Source organism: Capsicum annuum, chromosome 4, assembly GCF_002878395.1.
Source record: "Capsicum annuum cultivar UCD-10X-F1 chromosome 4, UCD10Xv1.1, whole genome shotgun sequence".
Taxonomy (NCBI): Eukaryota; Viridiplantae; Streptophyta; class Magnoliopsida; order Solanales; family Solanaceae; genus Capsicum; species Capsicum annuum.
The window spans coordinates 99,481-112,283 of record NC_061114.1 but is presented as its reverse complement, the minus strand read 5'-3'; the positions used below and the strand labels follow the sequence as shown (position 1 = coordinate 112,283).

Below are 12,803 nucleotides of genomic sequence, written 5' to 3'. Positions count from 1 at the left end.
GCAACGAAAATTCCACTATTGAGAATGCCTTTGTAAACAGAGCAAAAGCTTCTGGAACCAATCAGATTACTCTCACTAAGATCATCCGTTGGTTGGAGCAGTTCATAGTATGGAATTCTTTCTCGTTTCTTTGTAGACAATGAATCATCTTGTTGAGGAGCTCTTTTACCTCTTTTATACCTTATCCATACAAAAACAAATATGATAGGAACAAATAAAATTGCAAGTCCTAGAAAAAGATATAAAACTAGCAATTTTTTCCTGTTTGATTTGTGTTTTGATGAAGTTGGGCTTGATGGGACACTAAATCTTGAAGAACCACACAATGCTTCATTGTCGGTGAAAAACTAACTCGAGAGGTTCTTGAAAGGACCCCCTGTGGGTATTTCACCTAATAATTTGTTGACAGAAACATTGAAATACTTTAGGTTTTGCAGTTTCTCCAAAGACATAGGAATGATTCCAGATATGTTATTATGAGAAAGGTCTAGGAATTCCAAGCCTACCATGTTGCTCACTGTGTCAGGTATAGCTCCTTGTAACTTGTTGTGTCTCAAATAAAGGTTAACCAAATTTTGCAATTATCACGACCTGAACTAGGGCCTGGCCGTGATGAGCATTTCGAACCATTGAGGCCCAAAACACCCCTATTTGTCTGGTAATTATGCACCTAATTCATATGATCAAATAAATGCGGAAGAAACACAATAATTCGAAAACATGGTCATAAATATGAAAAGAAACAATAACGGGGAGATAATGTTCCCTCAGCATCAATTATCCTCTGAACAACTGTCTGCGAAAATCTCTAACAAATGACTGAAACAATGTCTATCTGAAAACTGGTACAAGGCCCCCAGTAGACCCAAAAACTGAATATAAGATAAAAGGACTGCAGGACATAAGACCTTCCGAAACATAGAAGGCTCACCACTTGTCTCTACAACTCTATCTGAAAGTTCTATTGATTCTCTTGACCCATAGATTGGGTCTCTGAACCTGAGAGGTTGGAGATGGGAGGGGGTCAGCACAAAAGTACTGGCACGCAGAGGTATCAAAAACAAAACATAATATTTTTACAAAGTATGGTGAGAGCCATTATAAAGCAATTTCGTATCAAATCATTTGAAATCACATGGGTGTAATGAAATAGTTTTTCTCAACAATAATGAAATGCAATTGAGCTAGGTGGAATACCCTACATAATTTACACCAACTGTCAAACCTCCGTTGCCGCCAAGATTAGAGTATAAGTGAGGGAGAGACACTCAAGACCACACAGCATGGTGTCTCGAACCAATGGTAGTGCCCAAGATCACTTGGCTCAGGCTCTTACCTATAGTCCCAATTTGGGAATGACATGAAGTCAAGTACACAGATCGCTTAGCCTGGTACCAATATTTCGTGTCGGCAAACACGTTATTCCAGTGATAAGCCCTTGTGTTTCAAATGCCTTCTTCGGGCATCCACCTTTCTCATAAAAAATCAATGCATTCAAATTTTCATTTAATTCAATCACGTATCGTATTCTGTAGGGTATCGTCATACCCGACTTGTAAGTCATCAATATCACATCCACATATGCATAATCATGTAAAAACCAAGGTGCTTCATCATTTACAAGTGGTGAACAATATTTATTTCAAATTCATGCTCTCTTTTGTTGATCACAATATAATATGGAGTATCGAAACATTATCATGGGAATTTGAAAACAATTTCTCATTCATATTTATCAACTTCCATGTAAAATCTCAAATCAAATATGCATGGTTTCAACCATTGAAGTATATAGGCAAACAATTCCCATGACATAAAGAAAATGACTTAGAAATCATATTGAAAGCAAGATATTAGAATTTGATTGAAAACCCCCATTTAAAAGCATGCATGTTCATAAAGACTACACCCATGAGATTTTTGGATAACCCTACGTTCCTCTATTTCCAAGAATAATAGGTGTTTCTTGAAGCTTTCAGATTGATGAATCCAAATATGTAATTATCTTTGAAAACCAACGGTCAAATCTTGAACTATTTAGGTTTTAATTTTTGAAACCTTAAGGAGAATCTTGAGCACTTTTGATAAAAGAATATGTATTTTGGGGTCCTTGGAACTAAATCTTGTGTTTTAGGGCTAAGTACGGGTGGAAAAGGACCACTTTGTCCTCAACACGGAGTGTTTAAATCACTAGAATTCCTTACATATGTGCCGCCCATCCCATTGTCTATCTTCACATAGGCGCTGCCTAGGCTATCACCTATGTTTACATAGGCGTCGCATAGGCTATCGCCTATGTTTTCCAGTGGCCATGAGCGATTGGTTAGGCGACGCTTATCACTTTGAAAGGTCATAACTTCTTGCTCGGGTGTCAGATTTTAGTCAAATTGATATCGTTGGAAAGCTAACTCGAATACCTATCATTTGACACATAGTAGGTTCCCTAATTCGACATATACAGAGAGTTATGGTCGAAGAAAGTTGACACACTTTACAACGTCCAGTAAAACTTAGTCGATCGAAATAGTTCCAACTCGTCATTGAGTTGAAGAACCTCTATGGTCTAAATTCAATCTTGAGCGAATTCACATGCTACAAAATAATTATAATGCTATATTGGCATAGGATTTTATGGCTTCGGGATTAGCAACGCATCAAAATCATGGTCTATATTGTAGCCCAAATTGTGGGGCATTACATTATCCCCCCTTAGGATCATTCATCCCTGAATGATGATGCGGGTCACAGATAGACACGATTTCAAGCATAATAAAGGACTAGGAAAGATACGATAGGAATAATACCTTCCGTCTCCTTCTCCATCGAAGCAAACAATTTGGGATATCTGATTCTCATGTCATCTTATGACTCCCAAGTTGCTTCTTCGACTTTCTGATTCCTCCACAGTACCTTTACTGAGGCTCTCTCTTTGCTCCTCAGCTTTCAAAATTGGCGATCTAAAATTTCAACGGGCTCTTCTTCGTAAGACAAGGAGTCTGTCACTTTGATACCCTCTACTGGCAATACCATAGAATAATCTCTAATGCATTTCTTCAACATGGATACATGGAATACCGGATGAATGAAACCCAAACTTGCAGGCAATTCTAACTCATATGCAACTGTACCAATCCTTTTCAAAATCTAATATAGCCCTACATAACGAGGGCTTAATTTACCTCTTTTTCCAAACCGCATAACTCTTTTCATAGGAGAAACCTTAAGAAACACCCAATCACCAATTTCAAACTCTAGTTCTCTTCTCCAAACATCGGCATAGGACTTCTGACGACTCTGACCAGTTTTGAGTCATTCTCTAATGATCTTCACTTTCTCCATCGCCTGATGAACAAGATCAGGACCATACAACTGAGTCTCACCTACGTCATACCATCCTATGGGAGACCTACATCTCCTCCCATACAAAGCCTCAAAAGGGGCCATCTTGATGCTGGCATGGTAGCTATTATTGTAGGCAAATTCAACCGGTGACAAGTGATCTACCCAACTACCTTTGAAATCAATGACGTATGCCCTCAACATATCTTCGAGGGTCTGAATGGTACGCTCATCTTGCCCATCCATCTGAGGGTGGAAAGCTGTGCTCAAATTCACTTGTGTACCTAAACCCTTCTGAAAGGATGTCCAAAACTGAGATGAAAACTGCGTACCTCTATCGGATATAATGGACACTGGTGCCCCATGCAATTGAACTATCTCCTCAATGTAAATCTTAGTATAAACCTCTCCCGAATAATTAGTCCTCAATGGCAAAAAGTGTGCTGACTTGGTCAACCGATCTACAATCACCCTATAGAATCATACTGGTTTCAGGATCTCAAAAGTCCTGCAATGAAGTCCATATTTATCATCTCCCACTTCCATAAGGGCAGAGCTATCTCTTGGGAAGTACCACCCGGCTTCATGTGTTCTACCTTCACTTGTTGACAGTTCAAACACTTGGACACAAAATCAGCTACATCACGTTTCATGTTATTCCACCAATACAAGGTTTTCAAATCATGGTACATCTTAGTAGAGCCTGGGTGAATGACATACCTCAAAGTGTGCGCCTCATTAAGGATTCTTTTCCATAGCCCATCGACATTCGAAACGTACAACCTACCCTAAAATCTCAGAATACCATCGCCACCAATTTCAAACGACATAACCTTTTGTTGACCCACATCTTTCTTGATTTATATCAAGATGGGATCTTCAACCTGCTTTTCCTTAACTTCAGCACAAAGAGATGACTTGGCTAACTCATGAACAATCACCTCTCCATCTTTGGAATCTAAGAGTCATACTTCCAGATTTACAAGGTGGTGAATATCCTTCACTATCTCTTTCTTTCCTTCTTCTACAAGAGAAAGGCTGCCCATAGATAACCCGCTGAGGGCGTCAGCTACAACATTTTTCTTGCCCGGATGGTAATGCAGACTCATATCATAGTCTTTCAAAAGCCTCATCCAATGCCTCTGCCTGAGGTTCAATTCTTTTTGTGAGAAAACATACTGTAAACTTTTATGGTCAGTATAAATATCAACATGCACTCTATAGAGATAGTGCCTCCAGATTCTAAGTACAAACACCACGGCTGCTAACTCCAAGTCATGAGTGGGGTAATTCCGCTCATGCACCTTTAACTGCCTAGATGCATAAGCTATCACCTTACCATGCTGCATCAATACACAACCAAGTCCCATACGGGACGTATCACAATAAACCACAAAATCATCTACACCCTCGGGAAGGGTCAAAATAAGAGCAATAGTCAGCTTGTCCTTCAATTTCTCAAAACTATTTTCACACAAGTCAGACCACACAAACTTCATCTTTTTCTGAGTCAGTTTAGTAAGCGGAGTAGCTATGGAAGAAAAACTCTTTATGAACCTTCTGTAATACCTCGCCAAACCCAAGAAGCTCCGAATATCAGTTGGAGTCGTGGGTCTGGGCCATTTTCTCACTGCTTCAACTTTCTGGGGATCCACTCTTATCCCATCACTGGACACAATATGCCCCAGGAACGCAATAACGTCTAACCAGAAGTCACACTTAGAAAATTTGGCATACAACTGATGATCCTTAAGGGGTCTGAAGGATAATTTAGAGGTGATTGGCGTGATCCTCTTTACTCTTAGAATAGATCAAAATATCATCAATAAATACAATGATGAACAAGTCAAGAAACTGATGGAACACTCTATTCATAAGATCCATGAAGGCTGTAGGGGCGTTAGTCAACTCGAAGGACATGACTAGAAATTCGTAGTGACCATATTGGGTTAGGATGGCTGTCTTGGGTATGTCTGACTCCCTAAATTTCAACTGATGATAACCCGAACGAAGGTCTATTTTTGAAAATCACTTGGCACCCTGAAGCTGGTCAAAAAGGTCGTCAATCCTAGGAAGAGGATATTTATTTTTAATTGTGACCTTATTCAGCTGACGGTAGTCTATGCACATCCGAAGGGACCCATCCTTATTTCGCACAAAGAGAATAGGTGCACCCCATGGGGAAACACTAGGACGAATAAAACCTTTGTCTAGGAGGTCTGCAAACTGTTCCTTTAACTCCTTTAGTTCCACGGAAGCCATTCTATATGGCAGAATAGAAATAGAACGAGCGTCTGCCAACACATCAATGCCAAAATTTATCTTCCTATCAGGGGGTATCCCTGGGAGATCTTCGAGAAAGACTTCTAGGAATTCATTCACTACGGGGACTGACTGCAGAGGAAGGTTTCCAACTTTTGAATCTTTTACTCGAATTAAATGGTACATACAACCTTTGGAGATAAGCTTTTGGGCTCTAAGATAAGAGATAAAGTGACGTCAAGGTTCCATAGAACTCCCTGCCCAAACAACTGGTGTCTCATTCGGGAAAGGAAAAATTACCTTCCGGGTTCTGCAATCAAGGGTGGCATAACCCGAATGGAGCCAGTCATACCAAGGATGGCATCAAAGTCTATCATATCCAGTTCTATAAGGTCTCCCATAGTTTTCCTACCATGAATAAGCACGACACAATTTCTATATACCCTTCTAGCAACAACAGAATCGCCTTCAGGAGTAGAAATAGAGAAGTATTCTACAATAACTTCGGGCTCAAACTTGAAACGAACAGCCACATAAGGGGTCACATAAGATAAAGTAGACCCGGGATCAAGCAATACATAAACATTACGAGAAAAGATTCGCAACATACCGGTGACAACCTCTGGTAAAGCTTCTGCCTTCTAGCGGTTAGTCAAAGAATATAACCGGTTGCGACTGCTTCCAGCAGCTGAAGAGGCACCCTTAGGGAATGGAGCTGTGGAGGCGGCTTGGGACTTAGAACCCCCCTCCCCCCACACACATTTATTCCAGCAGATGGACAATCTCTTTGAAGGTGACCCACTTTTCCACAAGTATAGCAGTTTCTCCCCTCAAACTAACACTTCCCTAGATGATTCCTTCCGCAAACCTCACACCACGGATGAGTACGATGCTGCTGGGCTACACTGCCCTGAGACTGTGTCCTAGAGCTTTGGACTCATGAGGAGTCTGAAAACTCTGAGTTTGTCTGTTTGTCGGTGGTCTGGTTGCTGGGGCGCTGGCTGCTGACTGTGCATTATTCCAAAACTTCTTCTTCTTCGACCACTTATTACCCCAGTTACTACTCTGCGGCTAACTCTGGTGCTGGTCTGCAGATCTAGCTCTCTTAGCCTGTCTGTCTTTCTCTCTAGATTCAACAATCTTTTTCTTCTTGTCTTCTACTTCATGTATATGAACAGTCAGTCGAGCAAAGTCTAACTCCTTATTCAACATAGCCCCCTGACACTCAAGTACCAGGTTATCAGCAAGGCCAGATGCAAATTTTCTCATTCAGGCCCTCATATTACTAGTCAACTCTGGTGCATAGCGGGCTAGTTTATTAAACTTCAAAGTGTACTCCAGGACACTTATACTGCCTTGCTTCAGATTCATAAACTCTTCCGCTTTGGCCTCCCTCAACTCCAGAGGAAAGAATCGATCAAGAAAGGCTTCCACAAATTTGCCCCAAACTGTGGGCTCAACACTTTCACCTTTTTCATCTTCCCAGTCGGCATATCACTGACTCGCAACGTCCTTGATCTGATAGGTTGCTAACTCCACCCCTTTAACCACATCCACATGCATCACCTTAAAGATCTTTTCCATCTCATCCACGAACTCCTATGGATCTTCCTCCACCTTGGTGCCAGTGAACTTAGGTGGGTTCATTTTCATGAAATGTCTGTCTCTAGTAGCCTCAGATGTAATAGATGTAGACCCAACATCTTTCGATCGTTGAGCTTGGTTGGCTAGCAATTATGTTAGCATATGAATAGACCGTCTGAATTCTGCATTAGAAATATCTCCCTGAGCAGTTGGGGGACGGTTGACATTAGTCCGCGGAGCCCGAGGTGGACTGGTCGGAACTGGAGGGACCCCAGAGTAGGAACAAATTCTTGAGTGTGAGCCCTATTACGGGTCCGCATCCCATGGGTGGGGCGAACATTATCTTCCTGAGCATTCTGATCGACAATAAAACGTAGAGGCATAACTGTGTTTCTGAAACACAAGTGATCATTGATTAGGGGACAGTTTAGACTCTGAAGCACGAACTAAATCACAAAGAAGGGAAACATTTCCTAAATGCCTAGCAGCCTCCTGCTTATAAGTGTGGTGCGCTACACACCCATAAATAAGACTCTATACAATGCAATTTCACAGACACCCTGGGACCATGAACTGTGCTTTGATACCAAGTTTGTCACAACCCGAACTAGGGCCTAGCAATGACGAGTATTTCGAACCATTGAGGCCCGAAACATCTCTATCTGTCTGGTAATCAAGCACCTAATTCATATGATCACAAAAATGCTGAAGAAACGCAATAATTTGGAAACATGGTCATAAATATGAAAAGAAACAATAACAGGGAGATAGTGTTCCCTCAACATCAATTATCCTCTGAACAACTGTCTGCGAAAATCTCTAACAAATGACTGAAACAATGTCTATCTGAAAATTGGGATAAGGCCCCCAGTAGACCCAAAAACTAAATATAAGATAAAAGGACTGCAGGACATAAGACCTTCTGAAACATAGAAGGCTCACCACTTGTCTCTACAGCTCTGTTTGAAAGTTCTACTGATTCTCTTGACCCCTAGACTAGGCCTCTGAACCTGAAAGGTTAGAGAGGGAAGGGGTCAGCACAAAAGTACTGGCATACAGAGATATCAAAACAAAACATAATATTTTTACAAAGTATGGTTGAGAGCCATTATAAAGCAATTTCGTATCAAATCATTTGAAATCACATGGGTGTAATGCAATAGTTTTTCTCAACAATAATGAAATGTAACTGAGCTAGGTGGAATACCCTACATAATATACATCAGCTGTCAAACCTCGGTTGCTACCGAGATTAGATATGAGTGAGGGAGAGACACTCAAAACCACACAACATGGTGTCTCGACCCAATGGTAGTGCCCAAGATCACTTGGATCGGGCTCCTACCTATAGTCCCAATTTGGGAATGACATGAAGTCAAGTACACAGATCGATTAGCTTGGTACCAATATTCTGTGTCAGCAAACACGTTATTCTAGCGATGAGCCCTTGTGTCTCAAACGCCTTCTTTGGGCATCCACCTTTCTCATAAAAAATCAATGCATTCAAATTTTCATTTAATTTAACCACGCATCTTATTCTGTAGGGTATCATCATACCCGACTTGCAAGTCATCAATATCATATCCACATATGCATAATCATGAAAAAAACCAAGGTGCTTCATCATTTACAAGTGGTGAACAATATTTATTTCAAATTCATGCTCTCTTTTGTTGATCCTAATATAATATGGAGTATCGAAACATTATCATGGGAATTTGAAAACAATTTCTCATTCATATTTATCAACTTCCATGGAAAATCTCAAATCACATATGCATAGTTTCAACCATTGAAGTATATAGGCAAACAATTTCCATGACATAAAGAAAATGACTTAGAGCATGCATGAGATTTTTTGATAACCCCACGTACCTCTATTTCCAAGGATAATAGTTGTTTCTTGAAGCTTGCGGATTGATGAATCCAAATATGTAATTATCTTTGAAAATCTACGGTCAAATCTTGAACTATTTGGGTTTTTATTTTTGAAACCCTAAGGAGAATCTTGAGTACTTTTGATGAAAGAATATGTATTTTGGGGTCCTTGGAACTAAATCTCATGTTTTAGGGCTAAGTGAGGGTGGAAAAGGACCACTTTGTCCTCTACACGGAGTGTTTAAATCACCAGAATTCCTTATATAGGCGCCGCCCATCCCATTGCCTATCTTCACATAGGCGCCGCCTAGGCTATCACCTATGTTTACATAGGTTCCGCCTAGGCTATCGCCTATGTTTTCCAGTGGCCATGGGCGATTGGTTAGGCGACGCTTATCACTTTGAAAGGTCATAACTTCTTGCTTGGCTGTCGAATTTTAGTCAAATTCGTATCGTTGGAAAGATAACTCGAATACCTATTATTTGACACATATTAGGTTCCCTAATTCGACATATATAGAGAGTTATGGTCGAAGGAAGCTGACACACTTTACAACGTCCACTAAAACTTAGTCGATCGAAATAGTTCCAACTCGTCCTTGAGTTGAAGGATCTCTATGGTCTAAATTCAAGCCTGAGCGGATTCACATGCTACACAATAATTAACATGCTGTATTGGAATAGGATTTTATGGCTTCGGGATTAGCAACGCATTGAAATCATGGTCTATATTGTATTCCGAATTGCGGGGCGTTACTGAATCCTCCAATTTCTCTAGGAATTCCATTTGAGAATTGATTCATTGACATATCTATCAGTGTTGCAGCCTTTAGATTTCCAATCTTTGAAGGTAAAGAACCTACCATGTTTTTTGACGATAAGTCAAGAACCACTAGAGCTTTAAGGTTCCCTAAGCTTGGTGGTATATTGGAACTTAATATATTGGAACCCAAATATATCTCCCCAAGGGAAGTAACATTTCCTAAACAATTAGTTAGAAAAATTGAAAATTGATTTTGAGTCAAGTCTAGGACATCCAAGCGCTGCAATTTACATATAGCATCTCCGATAGATCCTGTAAGTTTGTTATTACTCAAGTACAAGCCCTGCAAGTTTCTCAAGTTGCCAATTGATGTGGGAATCCACCCAACCAAGTTGTTTTCCGAAAGGTCGAAGTCTATTAAGTTTCTTAAGTTTGCAACTTCATTTGAAATTTGCCCTTTTATTTTGCAACTCTCGGCGTAAAACTTTATAAGAGACGTGGAAAGATTACCTACAGAGACTGGAAGCATGATGTTTAGAGGTTTGAAAGACAGATAAAGAACTGTTAAATTTATGCAATTGGTTAAGGAAGTCAGGAAGCTTAATGATGAGTCACTTGTTAAATTGTTTTCCTCAACGTTTAGGTACTCTAGATGAGTCAAGTGAACTGGGAATCAAGCCAGTGAGTTTGTTTTCTGAAAGTTCTAGACGAGTAAGTTTTGAACAATTGGAGATTGAATGAGGAATAGTCCCAACAAAATTGGTTAAGTTGTTCAGAAAAAGATTTTCAATGTTGGGTAAGATAGAACACATGTTTGTTGGGAAGGTTCCTGATAGATTATTGCTTGTAAGAGCAATTACTTTCAGGCCTGATATGTTGAAGATCTCCATTGGAAGTGAACCACTAAAACTATTTATCTCAAGAAGAAGTTCCTCCAATTTAATGAGATTTCTTATCTCTTTGGGATTTCACCTGGAAACACATAAAAAAGAATGAATGAATACTAGTGTGTTAAACAAGTTAGTTCAGTGAGTTGGATTTTTTTTTCTTCTGTCACTTACCAGTAAACCTATTTTCTGTAAGATATAAAAATTGCATCTTTGTTAAGTTTCCAATGTCCAGTGGTAAGGATCCCTTGAGATTGTTTTTCCCTAGTGAAAGATAATGCAATGAGGAGATATTGAATATGGATATCAAATTAACAAGATTTCCCAGTTCTAATGGAATTATACCTGAAATTCATGTGCAATAAATTATTTGTAGAAGCAATTGGATTCAATACTACTAACAATCATAAGATAGTTAATGCAACAGGAACATACCTGTGAAATGGTAATATCCGAGATACAATTCCTGCAAGTTACTCAATTTTCCAATTTCACTATGTATTGGACCATCAAACTCATTGTATGATAAAGACAACATTTGAAGTTGTGAACAATTTGACAAGCTTGTAGGCATACGTCCGTGAAGCTTGTTATAAGACAGATAAAGGTCTTTGAGTATTGTGAGATCATTGCATAAACCATTAGGAAGATCTCCTGATAGACTGTTCTTTGTAAATGCAAGGACTTTGATTTTCGAAATATTGAAAATTGTGAATGGAATAGAACCGATAAGATGATTATCTTGTATGGACAAGAAGTTCAGGTTGTGAAGATTGCCAATTCCTTCTGAAATATATCCTTGAAGTAAATTTCGAGATAAATCTAAAGTCTCTAACCTTGAGGCATTCGTGAGTGACGGAGGAATGGAGCCTATGAGATTGTTTCCATACAAGTTTAAATTTCTCAGGTATTCAACACTACCAATCTCTTTTCGGATTTGACCATCTAAGGAATTGAATGCCAAATCCAAGGTTTCAAGCTTTGAAATATTAGAAAATGAAGAGAGGAGTGAACACGTGAAACCATTATTCCTAAGACTTAGAAATTGAAGTTGGTGTAAAAAACCAAACCAAGAGGGAACCTCCCCGCTGAAGCTGTTGAAACTTAAATCAAGAACCTTAAGCCGGTGCAAGCGTGCCATTTCTAGAGGCAAATTTCCATGGAAATTGTTGCTTCCCAAGTTAAGAAAAACAAGAAATGTGAGGTTTCCAAGTTCACAGGGAATCTTGCCTGTTAGAGCCATGTTGGAAAGATTCAAGAATTTCACTCTCTGATGATGAGAGCCACAAGTGACTCCAACCCAATGGCAAACAGACGTAGCGGGAGACCAGCTTTCATTCAAGAAGTGAAATGGGTCTGAAATGATTTGGGATTTAAGGGAGAGAAGAGCTAATTGATCAGTGGTAACGTTAGTATGGGTCATGGCTGAAATAGCCATAACATAGTGAAGCAACAAGAGTGTTAAGAGAAAAGAGGTGAAAGTTTTCTTCATAATGCATAAATTAGAAGGAACTTGTTATGTCCAATAACGTTGTTGTTTTGAGATTTTAAATAGTTATGCAGGGCATGGGATGGGTGAGTTAGGTAATAACCACAACTTTTGCAATTAGGTAATAACCACAAATTTTGTAAAATTCAATTGTGCACATTTTAATTTTATTATAATTCTCCATCATGACAATAAAAGCATTATTTCAATTGTTAGTGGCGGATGCATCACCGAGATATTGAGTTCATCTAAATCTAATATTGTTCATGCGGAGATAAGTTTATACATAGAAATTTATTAAGGTTGAACCAAGAAATTAAGTCAGAACCCATAGTTTTACAAATACAATACATTCAATTCTAAAACCTTTAAAGATTACAACAACATACCCAGTGAAAACCTTTAAGATTGAACTCATAAAATTTTAATTTGGAATCCTCGTATGTCATAAATGTTTGGTTGACATATAATTAGTGTTTGACTTGGAAAATAAAGTTTAAGTGGTAGACCAAGAAAGAAATATAGCTAGTGCTTCACTTGGAGAGGAGTCTTCCAATAAGTGGATACTTCAAAATGGTTAGTTTGCACAGATGCATTATTT

The 12,803-nt window shown here is 39.2% G+C and overlaps 1 protein-coding gene across 1 annotated transcript; it reads right to left on the bottom strand.

Annotated features, from left to right (window-relative positions):
- Positions 1 to 10,777: 10,777 nt before the first annotated feature.
- Positions 10,778 to 12,194, bottom strand: LOC124897851 (receptor kinase-like protein Xa21). The gene is made up of 2 exons (XM_047411452.1): positions 10,888 to 12,194; positions 10,778 to 10,798 (listed from the first exon to the last, which is right to left on the bottom strand). The coding sequence occupies exon 1, from the start codon at positions 12,149 to 12,151 to the stop codon at positions 11,129 to 11,131; it is 1,023 nt and encodes a 340-aa protein (XP_047267408.1). The 5' UTR covers positions 12,152 to 12,194; the 3' UTR covers positions 10,778 to 10,798; positions 10,888 to 11,128.
- Between the last annotated feature and the right edge of the window lie 609 nt (positions 12,195 to 12,803).